Source organism: Microtus pennsylvanicus, chromosome 13 (genome assembly GCF_037038515.1).
Source record: "Microtus pennsylvanicus isolate mMicPen1 chromosome 13, mMicPen1.hap1, whole genome shotgun sequence".
In the NCBI taxonomy this organism is placed as follows: domain Eukaryota; kingdom Metazoa; phylum Chordata; class Mammalia; order Rodentia; family Cricetidae; genus Microtus; species Microtus pennsylvanicus.
The window spans coordinates 65,457,103-65,480,108 of NC_134591.1; the positions used below are offsets into that span (position 1 = coordinate 65,457,103).

General features: G+C 45.6%; 1 protein-coding gene across 4 annotated transcripts in view; it reads right to left on the reverse strand.

Annotated features, from left to right (window-relative positions):
* Nucleotides 1-23,006, reverse strand: part of Dhdds (dehydrodolichyl diphosphate synthase subunit) — a 29,580-nt gene that overhangs the window by 3,172 nt on the left and 3,402 nt on the right. For all 4 annotated transcript variants that reach the window (XM_075946002.1, XM_075946000.1, XM_075946003.1 and 1 more), the window contains exons 4-8: nucleotides 21,797-21,939; nucleotides 19,165-19,281; nucleotides 17,805-17,906; nucleotides 9,655-9,769; nucleotides 5,885-5,992 (exon numbers count right to left, since the gene is read on the reverse strand). In XM_075946002.1, the coding sequence (XP_075802117.1) occupies nucleotides 5,885-5,992; nucleotides 9,655-9,769; nucleotides 17,805-17,906; nucleotides 19,165-19,281; nucleotides 21,797-21,939 (585 nt within the window). The remainder of the gene's footprint in view (nucleotides 1-5,884; nucleotides 5,993-9,654; nucleotides 9,770-17,804; nucleotides 17,907-19,164; nucleotides 19,282-21,796; nucleotides 21,940-23,006) is intronic.

A 23,006-nucleotide genomic window follows, 5' to 3' on the forward strand; every position in this document is an offset into this window, starting at 1 on the left:
GAACTCACGGGCCTCTAAGAGTTCTGTGAGTAAAGGCATGTGCCACCATGGCTCTGCTTTTTAGGAGCCGCCTATGTTATGTTCACAAACACTTCACCCACTGTCTCACTAACCTTGAGAATGGAGCTGTGAGCAGCCAGGTGTGGTGGCATACGCCTGTGATTCCAGCACCAAGAGGTGATCTCTGAGTTCCAGACAAGCCTGGTTTACACAGCGATCAGGTCAGCCAGCGCTACATAACAGGGAGACTGTCTCAAAACACCCCCCCAAAAATAAAATAATTACTTGGGGGGGGCTCAAGTTGGAGCCCCAGAAACCAAAGGTGGCAGAATATGCCTATAACCCTAGCACTGGTAGAGAGAGAGGGCATCCTTGAAACTTCCGGCCTGGCAGAATAGATGAACTTCACCTTCAGAGGTGATCCTGTCTCAAAACAAAGGTGGAGGTAGGAGGGCTGGCAAATGCATAGGTAGGGAGAGGGGCTGGTAAAGCCTGACAAATGGATTCCATCTGCGGACGCCATGCAGGGTGACAGGAGAGCTGGTTATGGTAGTCCACGCTTTAATCCCAGAACTCAGGAAGCAGAAGCAGGCGGATCTCTGTGAGTTTGAGGCCAGCCTGGTCTACAGAGGAAGTGGTGGGCTAGCTCAACCTACACTGTGAGTCCCAGACCATCTAGAGGTACATAGTGAGACCCCGACTCAAAAATAATAACAAGAGCCGGACGATGGTGGCGCACGCCTTTAATCCCAGCACTCGGGAGGCAGAGGCAGGCGGATCTCTGTGAGTTCGAGACCAGCCTGGTCTACAGAGCGAGTTCCAGGACAGGCTCCAAAGCCAAAAAAAACCAAAAAACAAAAAAAAACAAAAACAACAACAACAAAAAAACCCCAAAGAAACCAAGTCTCAAAAACAAAGAGAAATCCTGAACAACTACATGTTTTATTTTATAAACCAGATACTGAGATTTGAGATTTGGTAATATAACAAAAATCTCTAATCAAATTTACCTTAGATATTGAATATCTTACACAAAACTTTTCAGTCAGTTAAAATAAACAGCCAGCTATAAAATTATACCATTTTTACTTTTATAGCATGATTTTAAAAATGGCTTATTTATTTAAAGACAGGCTCTTGCTATGTGGTCCTGATTGGCCTCCTGAACTTTCTTTTCCTTTCTTTTCTTCCTTCTTTCTTTTATTTTCTCTTCTTTTTGACAGTTTTCTCTGTGTAACAGTCCTAGCTGTCCTGGAACTCCCTTGTAGACCAGGCTGGTCTCAAACTTACAGAAATCCACCTGCCTCTGCCTCCCAACTCCTGGGGTTAAAGGGGTGCACCACCACCGCCTGACTGGCCTCAAAGCTGTTGTGATCCTCTCTCTGCAGCCTGTGCTGGGATCACAGCCTTTGTCACCAGGCCCCAAGGCTTCCTCTCCTTAAAATAAGTTTTACTTTAACTTTATGAGTATGAATGTTCTGCCTGCATATTTATGTATACGCACCTGGGTATGCCTGGGGAGATCAGAAGAGGGCACTGAACTCCTGGAACTAGTTAGGAGGTTGTAAACCACCATATCAGATGCAAGAGCAGTCAGTATTCCTAACCACTGTGCCATCTCTCCAGCCACCAAGGCTTTTTTTTTGGGGGGGGGGGGTGGAGGCTCGTGACAGGGTTTCTCTGTGTAACAGCCCTAGCTATCCTGGAACTCGCTTTGTAGACCAGGCTGGCCTCAAAATCACAGAGATCCGCCTGCCTCTGTCTCCTGAGTGCTGGGATTGAAGGCGTGTGCCTCCACACCTGGCTTCTAAAGTTTGGCCGGGGGATGGTGGCGCACGCCTTTAATCCCAGCACTCGGGAGGCAGAGGCAGGCGGATCTCTGTGAGTTCGAGACCAGCCTGGTTTACAAGAGCTAGTTCCAGGACAGGCTCCAAAACTATAGAGAAACCCTGTCTCGAAAAAACAAACAAACAAAAAAAAGTTTGTCTTTATCTGGGAAATGGGGACGACAGCGCCCACCTCCACGGGCTGACTCAAGAAAAACGAGATAAAGAATACCTCACTTAGAATTATCTGCTGTCCTGTCCCCAGGAAACAGCCATGGAGGGAGGAAAGGCAGAGATGCCTGCAGGCTCAGGGCTCCTCTAGATGGCAGCCACAGCTCAGGGCCAGAAGTAAATAAAGCAGGAGCCAAGGCCAACCAAGCCTGAGCTTGTGTAGGACTCAGGCACCCACCACCATGACAAGGGGAGAGACGCTAGGCTGCTTTCCTCATTTCACAGACAAGGACACTGAGGCTCAGACACAAAGGGACTCTTTATGTCATACATAAACAGCTGTCTGAAATTTTGTTGGTTTATCAAAAGTGGCTTTTTAAATTTCTTAAAAAAAAAAAAAGCAAAACAAAACAATTGAGACGGGCTCTCTATATAACCTGAGCTTTCCTCACACTCACTACATAGACCAGGCTGGCCTCAAACTCACAGAGATCTGCCTGCCTCTGCCTCCAGTGCTGGGATTAAAGGCTGCACCACCACACTGGCCCAACATGGTTTCAAGAGGGGATGGGGAGTAGTTCTTGTACCTACAACTCAAGTGGTTCCTGGGGGTGGAAAAGCCATCTTCTAGATACCTCCTAGGCACACTCATGTGTTTGGAGCTACTCTCCCAATATCAGAGGGGCCCTGGGCTCTTCTCAGTTATTTGTCCTCAGAAAATCCAAGCGAGTAGGACACACTGGCAATTCCAGCACACACCTAAAATCACATCACAGAGGAGACCCAAGCAGGACTGCTGTAAATTCAAGGCTGTCCTAGGCTACATAGTAAGTACCATGCTGGCCAGAGCTATTAGCCTTACTTCAAAGAAAAAAGGAGGAAAAAAAAAACCCTCAAGTTTACCAAAGTCCTTATTTTCCCTTCTCTTTCCTTTTTCTTCTTGGACACGTGTGGACAGAGGCTTGCACCAACTTGCCTGCTCTGCCTTGTTTTTAAGACAGCGTCTCACACTAGCTTGACACTTGTGTGCCTGGTTATGCGCACGTTAAGTGCAGGTGTCCATGGAGGCCACAAGCATCGGCTCTCCCTGGGGCTGGAGCTGCAGACAGTTGTCAGCCATCCAGTCTGGGTCCTTTACCAGCTGAATGATGTATCTCTTTAGGTCCCCCACCTTTTTTTCTTTACTTTTTGTTTGCTTGTTTATGGAGTTTTTTGAGACCAACTTTTACAACTTAGCCCAGGCTACCTTAAACACATGGCAGTCTTCCTGCCCCTGACTCCCTGGTCCGGGGTAGCAGGTGTGTACAACCATGCCAGGGGACAGAAGTCCTAAAGGTCAGCGTCTCTCATGAGCGTATGTAATGTCCTATATAACAACAATCAAGGAAACATTCTTTGAGACAGGATCTCAGATAAGCCATAGCCTCAAATGTGTTATGTAGCTGGGATGACTCCTAGTGGGCATTGCCACTCCATCTCAAGAACACTGATTCTCAGAGAAATTTTTATACAGGTCGGAGGCAATCTTGTGCCAAGACTCTAAGGGAGGTCACTCTGAGAAACGGTGCTGACCCTCTCTGCCCTTCCACCCTCAGGAGACACAGATAATAATATGGAGCAAAGCTCTGAGTTCTTCATCACTTTACCAGAGCCTGGGGTTCAGAACATTTATAAAGGACGGACAGGGAGAGCTCAGTAAAAACATCTTAAAAAAAAAAAAATCACGCCAGGCAGTGGTGATGCACACCTTTAATCCCAGTACTAGGGAGGCAGAGAAAGGCAGATCTCTGTGAGTTTCAGGCCAGCCTAGTCTACATGAGTTCCAGGACAGCCAGAACAACAGAAAGAAACCCCATCTCAAAAATACCCTCCCTTGGGGGCTGGAGAGATGGCTCAGTGGTTAAGAGCACCGTCTGCTCTTCCCGAGGTCCTGAGTTCAATTCCCAGCAACCACATGGTGGCTCACAACCATCTGTAATGGGGTCTGGCGCCCTCTTCTGGCCTGCAGGTATACACACAGACAGAATATTGTATACATACTAAATAAATAAATCTTAAAAAAAAAATACTCTCCCTTGCCCTCCTAAAAAACCAGAAACAACAACCCCCACAGTATACATTCACATACACATACAGGCAAAGCACTCATACACACTAAAAATTTGTCTATCTATTTATTTGGAGGGGGTCTTTTTCTTTTTCAAGACAGGGTTTCTCTATGTAGCTTTGACTGTCCTGAAACTCAAGCTGTTGACCAGGCTGGCCTTGAACTCAGAGACCCTCTGCCTCCACTGCTGGGATTAAAGGCGTGCACCACCACACCACACCCAGTTTAATTATTTTTTTTTTTTTAAGAAACAAGTACAGTCCAGGACAGGCTCCAAAGCCACAGAGAAACCCTGTCTCGAAAACCCAAAAAAAAAAAAGAAACAAGTACAGATGAGAAAGAAAGTTTTTTGAAGACTTATTTTATGTGTAAGAGTGTTACTTACATGTGTGTCTGTGCACTTTGTGTAAGCTTGGTGCCCTCGGAGGTCTGCAGAGGGCCCTGGATCCCTGAAACTGGGGTCAAGGATGGCTGTGTGCCTCCGCGTGGGTGCTCTGCAACAAGTGCCCTAAGCTTCCAAGCCATTATTCCAGTCCATAAATAAAATATAAAAATCAATAATAATCCCAGCACTCGGGAGGCAGAGGCAGGCGGATCTCTGTGAGTTCGAGACCAGCCTGGTCTACAGAGCTAGTTCCAGGACAGGCACCAAAGCTACAGAGAAACCCTGTCTCGAAAAACCAAAAAAAAAAAAAATCAATAATAAAAGGGAAGGAGGAACGGCTCAGTGGTTGAAAGCGTGCGCTGCTCTTCTTGAGTTTGGGTCCCAGCACGCAGAGGGCAGGCAGGTCACAGCCACCTGTAACACCAGCTGCCGAGGTTGACACCTCTGGCCTCTGGGTAACTGCACTCATGTGTGCATACCCAACCATTATTAAAGATAGTAAAAATAAATTGGAAGAACAAAAAGCAGATGTAGGGGTGGAGAAGCTCAGTTGGTCCAGTGCTTGCCTAGTAACATGAAGATCTGGATTTACTCTCCAGCATCAAAGGGGCTTCGTCTCAACTCTGCCTCTGGCCCCTCAAAGTCTCTTGTGGTTTTGTGTCCCCACCGCCAAGACAGGGTTTCTCTGTAGCTTTGATGCCTGTCCTGCCGGGCGGTGGTGGTGTCCTGGAACTAGTTCTTTTTTTTTTTTTTTTATAATTATTTATTTATTTATTATGTATACAATATTCTGTCTGTGTGTATGTCTGCAGGCCAGAAGAGGGCACCAGACCTCATTACAGATGGTTGTGAGCCACCATGTGGTTGCCGGGAATTGAACTCAGGACCTTTGGAAGAGCAGGCAATGCTCTTAACCACTGAGCCATCTCTCCAGCCCCCTGGAACTAGTTCTTATAGACCAGACTGGCCTTGAACTCACAGAGATCCGCCAGCCTTTGCCTCCACACACACACACACACACACATACACACACTCCTCCACACACACACTACACACACACACACACACAGGCACACACACTCCCAAAGGCTGTCCACACACACACACACACACACACACACACACACACACACACACACACACACACTCCCAAAGGCTGTCCTCCACACACACACTACACACACACACACACATGCACACACACTCCCAAAGGCTGTCCTCCACACACACACTACACACAGGCATACATTAATTATGGAACATCTATGCACACAAACATATGTACAAATAAACAAACACAATAAAACCTTTTTAAAAAGAAGGACATAGCAAGGTATAGCACAAGGTGGGTCTGTCAGGGCCAACCTCGTCCATCCCATCCTGCCCGACTCATACCTGAAGTGCACTATAGTTCATCTGAAACTGCAGGATTGCCTCACAGAGGTTCCAAAATGTGTATTCTGGCCACAGAACAGGCTGGAACACCAGGCAGGAATGAGAGGTCTGGTAAAAATAAGGAGTAGGAGTTAGTCAGAGCACAGAACTGCACTGCTGGTCAGTCCTCCAATGGAGGGCAGGCTGTGTGGGAGAGAAGGCCTAAAACAAGATGGCAGAGCTTTCCAGAGGCCTGGATGTTTCTGCCGTCAGCCCATTTCCCTCACTGTTGGAAAAACAACCATGAGGCAATGAGATCACCTGCCTGTGGCAAGGCAGAACCAGATTAGGTAAATGTTTATACCAGGTCTTTTCCCGTTTTTCTCACTGTGCAGCAATGTAGAATTCAGGCTGTCCTGGAACCCACACTGATCTGCCTGCAGCCTGAGGTCTAGGCCACTACACCAGCCCCACCACGTCCCTAAAAGCCAATTTTAGGACTATGAAATAGCATCTGGATTGTGGTATTGGCTCATGGAGGTCATCTGAGATGCACGCAATCTGATAAAGTCAGCCAGAACAAATGGTAGCTGCTCTTGTTATTTTAAGTAGCAACAGTGTGATACCATGTTTAAGCCCAGGGGTTCTGGAGCCAAACCGCCTGGATCTACCATTACCACTGAACTGATTGAGTTATTTAACCTCTCTGGGACTTAGCTTCAGGTGTAAAGGAAACACCAAGAGTCTGGTTTTATGAACTATGAAGATTAAATGTGCATGAAGGAAAGCTCAGACAGCAGAAACATAAACTATCATTACTACAGTTGAGCTATCCCCAGTCCCAAATACTCCTGACAGCCAAGGCTTACTGTCTACAACCAAATGTCTCACAGGGGATAACGTGTTTGCTATTCTAGACCAATGGCACCTTCCCAATAGCTGCTACCAAGACACCAAGTACTTTCTCTGGAATACATACACCCTTCCCCCCAAACACACACACAGGGTTTCTCTGTGTAGCCTTGGCTGTCCTGGAACTTGCTCTGTAGACCAGGCTGGCCTCAAACTCATAGTGATCCACCTGCCTCTGCCTCCCGAGTGCTGGGATTAAAGGACCACCTGTCTGAGAAAGTGCCTTTGATTTTGTTTTTAGCTGTGAGACAGTCTCGCTGTGGAACCTACAGGCTCAAGAGTCTCCTCCTCCCTAGGGCTGTGATGACTTGCTCAGAGTCCAGACTCGTCCAACAGTTTCCCATCTGCAGAGAGCAGCAACCACTGCTGAGTTCATCACAGCAACACTTCCAGCAGAGGAGGAACTCAAGCAACTTTTCTGAGCAGACAGTCAGCTTTTGTAGATCACTGTCCACTGCTAAATCTCCTTTTTAAAGACTTGGGATTGTTTCATCGGGTAAGTCCTCATTTGCCAGTATGACTCTCTGTGTTTTTCTTTTCCATCTTCTAATTCCTTTCCTCTCTCTTCCGTTTTGTCCTCCCCCAACTGTTTCAGGGATCAAATCAGGGCACTGAGCATGCTCGGCAAGCAGTGTAACAATGAGCTACGTATCTAGCCCCACTGCAGTTTCTTAAATCTCAGCTCAATGTAAACTCTTATAATGTGATCTGAGTAAAGGGCTACAGAACCATTAGGTATACTGCATCTCCTTAAAGATACCCAAAGACTAAACAAAAGCATTTCCAGTAGCTAGCTGTCAGTTGTGTGTGTCTGTGTGTAGAGGTTAGAGGTCAATCTTGGCTATTGTTCCTCAGACATGGGCTCTTTCTCTGGGATAGGGCCTTGCAGACCAGGCAAGGCTGGCTGGCCAGGGCTCCAGGGCTCCTTGTCTTCACTTTCCGAGCACTAGAATTCTGAGTGTGCTCCATCGCAGCAGGCTTTTTTAAGGGTGCAGGCTCAAATTCAGGTTGTCATGCTTACGCACCAAGGATTATCAAATGTACTATCTTCTTAGCCCCTCACTTTTAAAAGATCAATCCATTAAAATTTCTGGACTTTGACACATGAGATATTTCATATTTCTAAGCTGTCTCTCTTAACCTTTCCTTCTTCTTTCTTTTCTTTTTGTTTTTTTAGTTTTTGCTTTTTTTTGAGACAGGATCATTCTTTGTAGCCCTGGCTGTCCTGAAACTTCTTCTGCAGACCAGGCTGGCCTCAAACTCAGAGATCTGCCTGCCTCTCTCTTCCTAGCAGTGGGATTAAAGGTGTGAGCCATAATGCAGATTCTTAAACAACCAACAGTCCTAACTGAATGCGAATTTTTAGGGATTACCTATGCTGGGATAACTACCTATGCTGGGATAACTAACTACCTATGCTAGGATAACTACCTATGCTGGGATAACTACCTATGCTGGGATAACTACCTATGCTGGGATAACTAACTACCTATGCTAGGATAACTACCTATGCTAGGATAACTACCTATGCTGGGATAACTAACTACCTATGCTAGGATAACTACCTATGCTGGGATAACTACCTATGCTGGGATAACTACCTATGCTGGGATAACTAACTACCTATGCTAGGATAACTACCTATGCTAGGATAACTACCTATGCTGGGATAACTAACTACCTATGCTAGGATAACTACCTATGCTGGGATAACTACCTATGCTAGGATAACTACCTATGCTAGGATAACTACCTATGCTGGGATAACTACCTATGCTGGGATAACTACCTATGCTGGGATAACTACCTACCTATGCTGGGATAACTACCTATGCTGGGATAACTACCTATGCTAGGATAACTACCTATGCTAGGATAACTACCTATGCTGGGATAACTACCTATGCTGGGATAACTAACTACCTATGCTAGGATAACTACCTATGCTGGGATAACTACCTATGCTAGGATAACTACCTATGCTAGGATAACTACCTATGCTAGGATAACTACCTATGCTGGGATAACCACCTATGCTGAGATAACTAACCACCTATGCTAGGATAACTACCTATGCTGGGATAACTACCTATGCTGGGATAACTAACTACCTATGCTAGGATAACTACCTATGCTGGGATAACTACCTATGCTGGGATAACTACCTATGCTGGGATAACTAACTACCTATGCTGGGATAACTACCTATGCTGGGATAAGTACCTATGCTGGGATAACTACCTAAGCTGGGATAACTAACTACCTATGCTGGGATAACTAACTACCTATACTGGGATAACTAACTACCTATGCTAGGATAACTACCTATGCTGGGATAACTACCTATGCTGGGATAACTAACTACCTATGCTAGGATAACTACCTATGCTAGGATAACTACCTATGCTGGAATATCTGAGCAAAAAGACAGCAGTAATCCTGAGAGTTTGGCTATAGAGTTAAGTCTCAGGAAATAGGCCTGCAGAGATGTAGCCCATGTCCTGAAGAGGAGACTACTAACAGAAAGGTAAGGTTCTTGCCGTGCCAGAGTGACTGCCAGGTTAACCAAGGTTTCAAGGGCCCATTCCTTGAAAAGGAGCATATGTGAAGCTTCCATTAGGGTAGGATGGCTTTGTTTTCTCTTTAGGACAAAAGCCCTGAATGTCAGAGAGCAAGAACCACATCATATGCCCAGCTTCAGGTGAGGAAAGAAAAGTACATGCTACCAAGTACAGCCTACAGGGATTGGTCTAGATGTTAGCCCTCTGGCCCTGCTCACACGATGGTGCTCAATATGAATGAATCACTCTCATTCAGGGTTTGTGTAAGGTTCTTGGGTTCAGTCTAACACCCAAATAACATGCTCCAAAATGACCCACCTGCCAGAGTAAGAAGTCACTCAGCCGCACTTCTCCAGAGGTCCGAATCAAGATGTCAGGATGAGGAGAGTGGTTGCTATAGAGGCACTTATCGAGCAGAGTCTCAGAGACATCACTAGGCGATCAGGAAACAGAAGCACACATCTCTTTCTGTAGTATTCTCTTGGTGAACCTCCATACACAGCCTCCCAGTTTATAGACCATCATCAAATGCATTTGCCAGTAGATCTCCAACCCCAAGAATGACTCTAAATCTAAACAACCACATACAATTCTTTTTCTGGGGGAGTGGGGGCATTACTGGGGATTGAACCCAGGGCCTTGGTACATGCCAGGCAAGTATTCTAACACTATACTACATCATCCTATGCCCTATGTAGGATATTCATAACCTGGTTTTATAGATACTGAAAAGTGAGGCTCAGAGATGAATAATTTGCCCAAACTCATTTATCTTCAGTCTGAAACCAGATGTGTTCACTAGACTGTTGTTCTTCATTGACGTTTTGCTTTTAAAAGGCACCTGTGACCTAGCAGTGTGAGGTTTTGTTCTTTTTAAGAAAATTTAAGCTTTATTTCTGTGCCAATATTGCTTCCGCCAACATGGTGAACTACCTGCCGGATGTTTGGCAAGAAATGTGGCAAGCTCTGACCCCACAAAGTGACACAGGACAAAATGGGCAAGGATACTTTTGTATGCCCAGGGCTAAAACTCCAAAAAAGGTTGTGCTGAGACCGGAGTGTGTTGAGCCCAACTGTAGATCAAAGAAGATACCGGCTAATGAGAGATGCAAGTATTTTGAACTGGGAGGTGCTAAGAAAAGAAAGGGCCAAGTGATCTGATTCTAAGCTGATTTTGTTAGGAAGGTAATAAAATCCTTAGCTTTTACTAAAAAAAAAAAAAGAAAAGAAAAGAAAAAGAAGAAGAAATAAAAAAAAATTTAAGGCCAGGCAATGGTGGCACACACCTTTAATCCCAGCACCCAGAAGGCAGAGGCAGGTAGATCTCTGTGAGTTCGAGGCCAACCTGGTCTAAGTTCCAGAATAGGCAGGGCTACACAGAAACCTTGTCTCGAAAAAAAAAAAAAAAAACAGAAGAAGCATACTTATTAGTTGGGTGCTTTGTGCTATATTTTTTCTTTCCTTTTTTTTACCCTAAGAGGTGTTTGTATCAGCTATATTTTTTTTCAAGCCACAGAGGAAAATGCATTCTCTGTATTATCACACAGCAAACAATATTTACTTATGAGTAGGCAATAAGAAAGGGTCCTGGGTTGTTTTCCCCTTAACCAAGTTTGCACAGGCTTTGTATCCATAGGAAACTCTCAGACAAGATTCCCATAGGGCATCAAAAGATATCTGTAACACAAAGGATGAACTAGGGGCTGGGAGCTAAGCAAGGAATGACAGAGCAGGGTTATGGCTAGCTAAGGTGGCTTGCTATCACTCTGGCATGGCACGGCAGGACTCTGTTACAGAGGGTTTACTCTACAACCACTAACCATGGGACCATTCTTAGTATATGATTACTTGGGAGAAAAGTACCAAAGGTAAAAGTGGATTCCCACCTTCATACCCATGGAGACATGCTACCTTCTTATATAGCCAGAGTTTATTCAGGTAGCAATGTACATCAGCTGCTGAAAATTCTAAAAGTCTTTTTGTGGTGGTTACATTTGCATATATGAACCTAGCTCTGCTTAGGTAAGCCTCACTCATCAGTTGTATTAAGTTGGGAACAAATATATTTAACTTAAAAAAAAAAAAAAAAAGAAGGGTCGTAGGTTCAGACTGCCCTGGCAATCACATACTGTTGTCTTGACTACATGCTAACGCCCTAACCAAGGTATTAAGATCTGTATAATCCACATGATTGCTCAGCGGAGAGTCAAATGAAATGACCCGAGCGTACCTTGGAACTAAAAAGTGCCTAAACAAATAAGAAATAGTAATAACATTATTTCTAGCCTCATTGCCTGGTTGTGTGGCTTTGGATATCCACTCAGAATCTGAGTTTCAAGTCTCTCACAGGTTGCTGCTACCTGCTTCAAAGCTATGGGCAGAATTTACACAGGAAAGGAGGGAACGCTAGAGCAAAGATAAAACTGACCAAATGGAAACCAAGCATCTGTAGATTACTGATGGAGGAAGGTCATTGGTTAAAAAAATAAAGAAACTGCTTGGCTGGCCCTCATAGGTTAAAACATAGGTGGGAGGAGTAAACAGAACAGAATGCTGGGAGGAAGAGGAAGTGAGCTCAGACTCGACAGCTCTGCTCCCTAGAGCAGAGACGCCATGCTCCCCTCTCCCGGACAGAGGCAATAGCTCTGCTCTCTGAGGCAGCCGCATTCAGCTCCGACCCAGGATGGACGTAGGCTAGAATCTTCCCGGTAAGTGCACCTTGGGGTGCTACAACACATGATTGGAAATGGGCTAGTCCAGGTGCGAGAGTTAGCCGAGAAGAGGCTAGATGTAATGGGCCAAGCAGTGTTTAAAAGAATACAGTGTCCGTGTAATTATTTCGGGGTATAAGCTAGCCAGGCAGCCGGGGTGCTGGGGACGCAGCCCCGCCGATCCTATTACTACAGATTACAGTTAAGACAATCCATCCCCAAACTGTCTGTATTCACCAAAATAAAACAGACGTGAGGGTTGGAATGGTAGAACACTTATCTAGCATATTTAAGGTTCTAGATTTGACCCCCAGCACTAGGAAGACGAAAAACAAAACACGCAATCCTGTCAACCCTGGTAACAACAATGTGAACAGGCATCTCCAGCCCCAGCTCCAGAGGAGGAGATGAAGATGCAGACAACAGTTAAGCTCAAGGATTTTACCATTTGTTTTTATTTTGTTTGACGGGGCTTCTCTGTGTAGCCCTGGCTGTCCTGGAACTCACAGAGATCTGTCTGCCTCTGCCTAAGGAATGCTGGGTAAAGGCGTGTGTTACCATGCTGGCTGGATTTCACCATTTGTAATAATGAGAAATTAGAATCATCCCTCCAGCCTGTTAGCTGCTTTCATTGTTAGATTCCTGTGTCCACTTCAGCCTTCCTATAAGACAGTCATTACACCAAACTGAAAGATCCCAAGGCAGGTGTGCCAACCATGTAAATTTAGGAAAAGTACTCTTTCTGCTTTTATGTTCTCATCTTTAAAATGAAGATAAGGGCTAGGAAGATGGCTCAGTATGTGAAATTGTTGCTGATGACTGGAGGCTGGCTCTCCAGATCCTGTAAAAACCAGATACATTAAATCAAGTGTCTGTATGGGGAGAGGTAGACACAGCAGCAGAGACCCCATCTCGAGTAACGTGGAGAGGCAAGGAGCCACACCTGGAGGCTGTCCTGACCTTCACTCATGCACTGTGGCATGCAGAAAACACATAAATTAAACAGATAAATAAGATAAAAACAATATATCCATTCTAGAGTCTAGGGAATAACAGTATCTGAGCACAGAGTATGACAGAAATGCCTATAGCTTCAGCATTCAGGAGACTGGAGGAGTAAGATCAAGAATTTAGGCATTGCTCTCTTAAGGGTACTTATTTTAAAACTGGAACAATGCCAGGTGGTGGCGCATGCCTTTAATCCCAGCACTTGGGAGGCAGAGGCAAGTGGATATCTGAGTTCGAGGCCATCCTGGTCTACAGAGTGAGGTCCAGGACAGCCAGGGCTGTTACACAGAGAAACTCTGTCTTGAAAAACCAAATAAATAACAAAAAACAAAAACCAAAACACAGAAAATGCAAATGGCCCTCGCACTTACTCAGTAAACAGTCACATTATTACTTCACACAGAGGACAGAGGACCGCAGCCTATTCAAAGTAACTCCCTAACAGTTTACTTACCAACCCTGAGGGTCAGCCTTTATTCCTTCTTCTCGAATCCCAAACTAACAAACAACTAGTAAATTTGTTTTGTTTTGTTCTTTGTTTTCTGAGATAGGATTTCTCTGTGTGCCCTAGCTGTTCTGGAACTCACTTTGTAGACCAGGCTGGCTTTAAATTCAGAGATCCACCTGCTTCTGCCTCCCAAGTGCTGAGATTAAAGGTGTATGCCACTACCAGCTACCACCTGTTAATTTTCTTTCTTAAAAATAAATAAATAAAAGGTCTTTATCCTAAAGAAAAAAGGAGTTGGATACTAGCTACTAGTACCAAGAGAACAGAAAATCTAGCTATTTGGTTTAACCTCATTCTATAACGCTGATATAAAAGGAGACGTCTCAATTTGGAGTACAGAGTACAGCCTAGGCCCTGATGAGCTCAGTATAAGCTGAGAATCAAGCTGCAGAAGGTGCTGGGCTGAGACATTGGTCTCAACCCTGGTGATTCTATCTACCCGGTAATATGACAGCCCCATAGAGGCAGATTACAAAACGCTGGAGTCCGGAAGACGGTTAGGAAACACTTCCTGGGAGGTGGGCAAGACGCAAGACAGTGGACACTGAAGCACAGGGTGAGGTTAAAGCTGTCCCGGGGTCAGATCAGAGTTCCCAGGAGCAAATACGTATTAAATCGGCCTGCTAAGTTAGAGCTTTCCTTCTAGCATAGATATTTTCCACTTTCACTTCAATTATTATTTTATACATATAAGACTAGTCAAACCATGAATCATAAACATAATATAATGAACTATGAAATTACTCCTAAGCTAATCACCAATCACTTGCATCTACATATGTATGTTCTCATGTTTTCTCTGTCTCTCTGAAGCTAGGAAGTACTAGAAATTGAACCCAGGAACTTGCGCATGCTAGGGTCAAACACATCCCCACTACTGTATGTCCCTCTCCTGCCTGAACAGCTTGACTGCCTCCTAGACCCGCCCACTTAGCCAACAGCTCAGTTCCCCCACCAGCCAATCTCTAATCTACAACCTAATTAGCACTGTCACGCCAACCTGTGCCCACCTCCTTCTCAATCTCTACCAACAAATTTTATCTTCTGGGTTCTGTAATACAGACTGCCCACTTTTCTTCTCAGTGCCAATCAGTCCTACAGTTTCTCAGAACTCCACCCTTGGCCTTCTACTCACAGCAGACTTTCTAGCTCCCTCTTCCTCTCCACACCCCATCAACCTTCCTGCTGGAGTACCTCTGGTCCTTACCCCCTGGACCACTGATCCAACATCTTCGCTGTGTGACAAGCCCAGAACCAAACTTGGCTGTTCCTTAAATGGGATCCTGCCTAGGGTTCCTAAGCACACTGTTAAACTCCATGGGTCAATGTGGGAGCCCACCTTGTCTAAAGATCAGAGTTCAGGACTAGTCTTGCTCCTTCAAGGTTACTGAGGCTTGACTTAAGGTGTGGCTACTAACAAGGTGTCTTGACCTTAACCTCGGTGTGGTTACTTGGTGTTTTGGGTATTAAAAATGGGCTAAAGAGGTAGATCCGTTCCACCTTGAACAAAGGTCAGAGAGCCTATTCCTGCTCCTTCAAGGTTGTGACAGGAGGTTTGACCCAGAGAGTTCCTGCCTACAGGATACTTGGCCTAAGGTGTCGCCCTGCCTAAACAAACAGAATACTTAACTCAGGGTGTCAGCTGCTTGATGCTTCAGGTACTGAAGAGGTATTGCTCTGTTTGTTCTTTGATTCACACTAAAGCCGTCTTTTGCCCTCTTCCCACCTTTTTGGATTAGGATATATAAGCATATGGAAAATAAATGCGGAAAAATTCAATATTCACCGATTGCCCTCCTGGTTCTGTTCTGTGTCTCTATTTCTTTTGTATCTCTGTTTTGTATGCCTGGTGTTTCTAATCCACATGCCCCTACCCTGGAACGTGCAAACCCTGTCGAGGTTGGACCCCAACAGATGTCACTCCAATGTGGGACTCTAACAGGTCAAACATCCTGGATAACATATCCTTTCTCCAGAACCAGTCCACTGATTCGAATTCTTCCCCTCAGTACAGGTTGCTTTGTCCATTCCAGCACTGCCACAATCCGACTCTCTTCGAGTGGTTTCATTATTCAAGAGTTGCTCTGACCAAGGCTCACCTCACTCATAGCTCTGCCTTGCCCTAGTTACTGCTGCTGCTTCCCTCTTAGGCCACTTTTCCAGGAGGAAGGCCTTCTCTACCAAGAATGTTCCATTTATCATAAATCCTTGCAGTACCATGACCAATGCCTTTGTGATATGTGTCAGCATTATGTGTGCTAATTTGTATCTTGATTAACATCTGTTTTCTTTACTTTTTAAAAAAGATTTATTTATTTATTTATGATGTATACAACATTCTGCTTCCATGTATGCCCACATGCCAGAAGAGGGCGCCAGATCTCATTACAGATGGTTGTGAGCCACCATGTGCTTGCTGGAAATTGAACTCAGGACCTCTGGAAGAGCAGCTAGGGCTCTTAACCATTGAGCCATCTCTCCAGCCCACGTCTGTTTTCTTTACTAGAGCTCCAAACATAGAAAAAAGTAGATCTTTGTATTCTCACCACTTATCTCCTTATATAGAGCAATGTGCTTACCTAAAGCTTGTATTACAAAAATGAATAAATAAAAGGTTGAGCCAGCAGAGTAGCACATATCCTTAATCCTGGCACATGGGAGACAGAGGCAGGCAGACCTGGTGATCTACACAGCAAGTTCCAACCAGCCAGGTGCATAGTGAGACCCTGTATGAAAACATGAAGAAAGAAAATGGCACTTTGTGGGGCTGGAGAGATGGCTCATGGGTAAGAAGGACTGCTACTCTGCCAGACAACTGAGCTCAGTTTCCAGCACCACAGGCAGCTCCAGCTCCAGGGGATCCGATACTCTGGACTCTGAGGGTCCCTCTGGCTAAGCATTAGTCATTTCGTTAAAAAAGGACAAGCAAAATAAAATAAAATAAAATAAAAAAGGGCGAACTGTCTTCTTGTTTGTTCACGTGACCAAGCCCAAGGTCGTCCACCTACCAAGCAAGTGCCCCACAAACAAGCCCCAGCCTCCTAGGAGCTCTGCTCTTAGGCTGTCAACTTGCGAGCCTCTCTAAGTCGACAGGATTATAGGCCCAGCCTAACTCCATGACTTTAGTTTCCAGCCAATCATATTATACTAGAAAAGGAAATCAGAAAATTGCCTGCATCCCAAGAGCTCACATAATAAATATAAAAGACAATGACTGGAATTGGTGCTGACGTCGGATACGCTACTCACAGTTTTCACATGAATAAAATAAAAGGACCTCTGGGTGGTGGTGGCACACACCTTTAACCCCAGAATTTGGGAAACAGAAATAGGTGGATTTCTGTCGGTTCAGGCCAGCCTGGTCTACAAAGTGAGTTCCAGGACAGCAAAGGCTACTCAGAGAAACCGTGTCTTGAAAAACAAAAAACAAACAAACAAATAAAAAAGGCTGGACTGTCTCACAGTAAACAGAGAACATGACACATTACCTCAACATTTCTGCTACCATTTATTTTACTGTCACTGTTACTAATTTACTAATATTATCAGAAACAACATTAGACAGGCCAAATAGACAGATGGCTTCAAAAATTTCTCTATTACTCCAAGCCTTAATAATTAGGATTCTATTATGCTGGTAATGATTAAAAATTTCCTTTCCTAGCCAGGTGGTGGTGGCACACTCCTTTAGTCCCAGCACTCTGGAGGCAGAGATAGGAGGATTTCTGCGAGTTCAAGGCCAGCCTAGTCTACAGAGTGAGTTCCAGGACAGACTCCAAAGATACACAAAGAAATTGTCTTGAAAAATAAAAAAACAAACAAACAAATTCCCTTTCTTTCTCCCTCTACCCATGCTTCACAATATCTTAATTCCGTGTTATGAAACTGTAATATGAGAAGCCTAAAAAATTCTCTTCCGACAAAGCACACAAAAGAATGACTGGGAAAGTGTTAACGAGGGCGAGGAGGGTGTCACTTCTTACTGGACTGGAACAAGGGGCGAGGAGGGTGTCACTTCTTACTGGACTGGATGGCCTTGGCAGCTGCTCTGCTGTTTTTCAGTGGGTTGTTGGTGTGTAGTATACTTAGAAGACCCTAACCACTATTTGGGGAAAATCTCTTAAATCTTTCCATACATACCCCTGATTTGAGCTCTGGCCAAGTACATGGCTCAGAAAAGGTTTTAAAACTTGGTGGACCCCAGCTTTCTTATCAGCTACCAGGAAAGATACCCCAGATACCTGGGTTCCAGTAGACCTTGCTCCACTCCCCAAGCCATCTCTCTCACAGCGTTGGTGATCTCATGACGAGATGTGTATGCAAAGCAGACATTGAGGAAACACCTGAGGACAGCAGAAGAGAACAACAGTTCACCAAACAGGGACAGGGTCTGATAGCCAGTCTGATTCCGGAGCAGCCATTCCCTGGAAGGACACTGGCACTTCATATTCGCAGAATATTTTTGAAGGGTGAGATTGTGTGGTTGTTTTATGATTTCTAAGAGCTCTTGGAATAAACATGTTCTTCATTTAATTAGATCAAAACCAAATGACCTTTCTTTGCCTTTCTAACCGTCTCCCCCTCTACTGATAACCAGCTCAAAGAACAGAAATTTACTGTGATATTAGCATAATCAAAGGATAGCAAAAGACTGACTATAAAATATAATCACCGCCAAACAGTATTATTTCAAAGCCACGCACAATGCTGTGCGGATTGCTGAATTCTGTCCTCTAAATTTGTTAATGGGCCAAAGAGCAAGACAGAAAAGATTCTTGAGCTGGGTGGTGGTGGTGCATGCCTTTGATTCCAGCATTTAAGAGACAGAGGCAGGCGGATCTCTTGAGTTTGAGGCCAGCATGGTCTACAGAGCAAGCTCCAGGGCAGCCAGAGCTCCACAGAGAACCCTGTCTTGAAAAACCAAACAAATAACGTAAGATTCTTAAAAAACATAGAGACAAGAATTAAGCCGTTGGATTTCTTTTTTGAGGCAAGGTCTCTCCATGTTGTCCAGGTTGCCTTAAACCCACAGAGCCATGCCTGTTCCTTCCTATTGAGTGGTGGGATTAGGGGATGTAAAACCACACCTGGCCTATAGCTATCCCAACTCTTGAACTCTTGTCACACTAAAGAATGTGGGGTGGGGTGTAGGCCGGGGGTGGCGGCACAAGCCTTTAATCCCAGCACTTGGGAGGCAGAGGCAGGCGGATCTCTACAAGAGCTAGTTCCAGGACAGGCTCCAAAACCACAGAGAAACCCTGTCTCAAAAAAACAAACAAACAAACAAAAACAAAACAAAAAAAAAAAGAATGTGTGATGTGTCTGTACGTGCACACATGGGAGGAAGTGATGAGGAACTGGGTTTGTGCGTGGTCAATGGTATGGCAGCTGTCTCCTCCCCAGATGTGCACACACAGCGGGGGGGGGGGGGGGGGGGGGGATGCAATGAGGAACTGGGTTTGTGTGTGGGTAAATTTAAGGCAGCTGTCTCTTCCTCAGGGTAAGCAGCGTCCCAAACTACTGACCCCCTGGCTGGACTTCATGCCCAGCACAGACCGAGGAGGCTCTGGGCGCCATCCTTAAGGGGCAGCCTGAACTTACTTGTTGTAGCTCTTAGTAGCCTGGACAGCCTGTGCGATCTTCTCCTGGAGGTCCAAGGGCAACAAGTGCAGATCGCCTAAGACACGGATACAAACCCCATGCTTCTTTAGCTTCTCCCTGATGGGGGAAGAAGAGGGGAAGAGGCGGCACTGTGACGCGGCACTGAGGAGCAGGAGGCACTCGGGCAAGAACCAAGCAGGAGCTTCTGAGTGCTCGCCTTGCCAGGCACTGTTACGAGGATCATTTCAGAACTGTGTCAACACTGACAGTCAGTCAGCATAGCCCGGAGACTCTAACAGGACTGTCCAAGGCAACTTCTCATGTCGCATCTGGCTTGAACCAGATCTGTCTGCCTTAATAATACAAACATGTTATATTCTAGTGAAGTAAGATAATAATGACAGCAGAGAGTGCATATTTTGTTGTGTTAAATGATGGTCGAAATACTCTATTTCAATCCCTGCACCAGACTTGGAAGTACACACTCTACGTCCCCTTCACAGACAAGGAAACTGAGGCCCAGAAGACAAACTGTTCAGAAATCTGGATGGAAGCAAGGCCAGGTCTAAACCTGGGGCTCCACTTAAGAGCCTGCACACTGACCATTCACAGCGTCGTTCCCACAGTGACTCACTCCCAATGCCGTAAGCTCCCAGGGACGAGCAGCAGGAATGTCTCCATGGGTGTCGGGAAGGACTTGGGACATAAAATGGTATTTATCTGACCAGAGCCTTCTGCTGCCAGCCAGACTAGACCCTCCCTAAAGGGGCCCTAACTATCCCTGCTGCTGCCCGCTGGACTAAGCTACTCTCCCTGCTTCTCTGCCAGCACCTCCCAACACCAGCCTGGGCACCCGGAAATCTCCAGATTGGCGATTCTGTGTACGTTTGGAGACACCGGTCCCAGAACCTTGAACTTTGCTGGAAGGGACCCTACACCTACTGCCCTCAAAGTGGATGGTATTGCAGCCTGGATCCATGTGTCTCACGTCAAGCCTGCACATCCACAGGACGACCCAGGACCTTCCAAATGAAAACTTCAGCATATCTAAAATCCTCTCAATGAGGCCTGATTCTGCCAGGCTTGCTGATCTTTGCCCTGATGTTTATACCTGGGGATATAAAACCAATGCCAATGTCTCCTGCTTGATGGTTAACAAAAAGGACTTAGTCTCTTTTGCCCGTACCACACCAGAAAAATCTGAAATCACAATCACTTTCACTGAGAAAAAAAAGAGAGCTAACCGGTTAACAGGCAATACTTGGGGTTTATGATTGTATGATACAGGAAGGAAAGACATAGGGATTCTGTTCACCCTGTGAGTTGTAATACCTCCAATGACCACAGTACTAGGGCCCAACCCAGTATTACCTGACCAGGGCCAGTGAGCCCCTGCCGAGGTCCCCACTCCTAGTGCTAAAACCCTTCTGCAACCCCTGCTTCACTGCTGGCAAGCTCTAATACAGGCCAACGACTGTTTAATCTGATAGTGGGAGCCTTTTCTTTGCTAAATAGTACTGACCCCAGCTTGACAGAATCTTGCTGGCTATGCCTGTAAGCAGGACCTCCCTAGTATGAGGGAATAGCCTCATACTATCTGGCAGTTTCAACAATATCACCTCTCATATGTCCTGTAATTGGGGACAAACCTAACTCTCCCAAGTCCCAGGACGACAGGACCTGGTGCCTTCTATTGATCTATGATGGGCCTACAACACTGGTTTGTATGCTTTATGTTTACGAAGCACAAGCTTATTAGTGTGGGGTAGGAGCCATGGCGGGTCCTGAAGGATGTGATCCAGATCAAAGGCCATGTTCATGGCCCATCTGCCCCGTATAACCTTCAACCACATTTTGTCAAAGTCTGTGAAACAAGAACCATTTACCTATTTTCGAGGCTGTACTAGATTACAAAAGATCAATATGGGGGCTGGAGAGATGGCTCAGCAGCTAAGAGCACTGGCGGCTCTTCCAGGGGTCCTGAGTTCAATTTCCAGCAACCAAAAGGTGGTTCACAACCATCTATAATGAGACCTGGTGCCCTCTTCTGGCATGCAGGCATATATGTGGATATATGTGTGTATGTGTGTGTATGTATACATATAATAATCAAATAAACCTTTAAAAAAACATGTACAGTCTAATCAAAGCAAAATCTAAAAAGACCTAGATTTCAATGAAAGTACCCCACTTTTGATGATCCTGGCTTCTCTGAGTTCAACCCCTATGTGTCTCTCAATCTCCCCCTACCTGTAAACTGGAGATAAGCAGCTGTGCTATTGTCCCCACCGGCTGGTAAAGTGAAAAGAAGGGCACAGGAATGCTCATTCCCAGAGAACAGAGGCAAAGAAGTCCTTGAGGTTTACTGAGGAACTGCAAAGGCCCCAGAGGAGCCAGGACTGGGTTCCCAGCTGGGCTCTGTCACTAACTTTCTGTGGCCACCTACAAGGCCCTCTCTTCTTTACACAGGGATTTAATGTCCCAACAATAAGCACAGACTAGTAATAGTTCTGTTTTTCCTGTGTGTGCACGTGGACAACCTTGGGTGTCATCCTCCTGAATAGGCTCAGGGCTTGGGGGGAGGGCTCAGAGGTGGCGGAAGGAGACATTTTCAATATGGACAGCAGCTTACTGTTCTTCCATCAAGCAACTGAACTTCTGTCGGGCTAGATCCAGTAGCCCGTCAACCTCACTCTGGGAACGTTTGAAGTTCTCAATACTGAATGCATAGACAGTCACTTCTAGGATGCCCAGGTTCAAACACCAGCGCAGAGTCTGAGGGGAAAAGGTAAAGAGTTAGGACTCGGGAGGAATGGGGAGAAGTAAGCAATGCTTCCACCCTGAGAATGGTTGCAACAAAGATTTGTCTCCTCCCCGACAACTAAAGCAAGGGCAACGTCAGTACTTATGTTAGAATAACAAACCAACTAGGAAGAAAGTCACCATTCAAGAAACTGAAAAGCCTGAGGCTGCCTATGGTGGCTCAGTTCTATTATCCCAGTATTTGAGAAGCTGGGGCAGAAGGATCAAAGCTAGCCTACGTAATAATATCCTGCCGCAAAATAAATAAATACATAAAAATAAACAGAAGAGATGGCTCCAGGCATGCAGGTGAACACTTACAATCTGAGCATCTGGGAGGTGAGGACAGGAGGATCATGAGTTTAAGAGCAGCCTGGGCTACCTATTCGCCTTGAGGCCACCCTGGGCTACAGGAAACAAAAAACTGATCTGCATTTTATCCCAAAGCACTCTTCAGCAAGAACATAAAGTTCTACCCAGCAATTCCATCATGGACTCACAACTGCAGGCCTTTCTGGGTCTAGGCTTCTCTCTCTGTGGAAAGGGATTACAAAATCATCCTGACAGGACGGCCAAGACAGAATACAAAAGTGAGGGATTACTGCCCAGAACAGAACGAACGGAACGAACTGAACGTCTTGATGCTGCAGCCCGAGGCTGAAACGCCAGGTGGGAAAGTACAGTGGCAAAGGCCGTCCTGTGTTTCACTTTTCAGAAGACCATCTGCAAGTGGACTGTTGCTGTCACCTATTGCACACACGCACATCAGTCAGTTCTGAAAGCCGAACCACGTCTGGGCTGGGTGGTGGTGGTGCACGCCTTTAATCCCAGCACTCTGGAGGCAGAGGCAGGCGGATCTCTGTGAGTTCCTGGTCTACAAGAGCTAGTTCCAGGACAGGAACCAAAAGCTACGGAGAAACTCTGTCTCGAAAAATCAAAAAAAAAAAAAAAAATAAAGAGCTTCTGGGAGCAGCGACAGCACAGCGAGCTGAGGCAAGAGGACCCTGAGTGCAAGTCCAGCATGGATACATAGGGAGGCG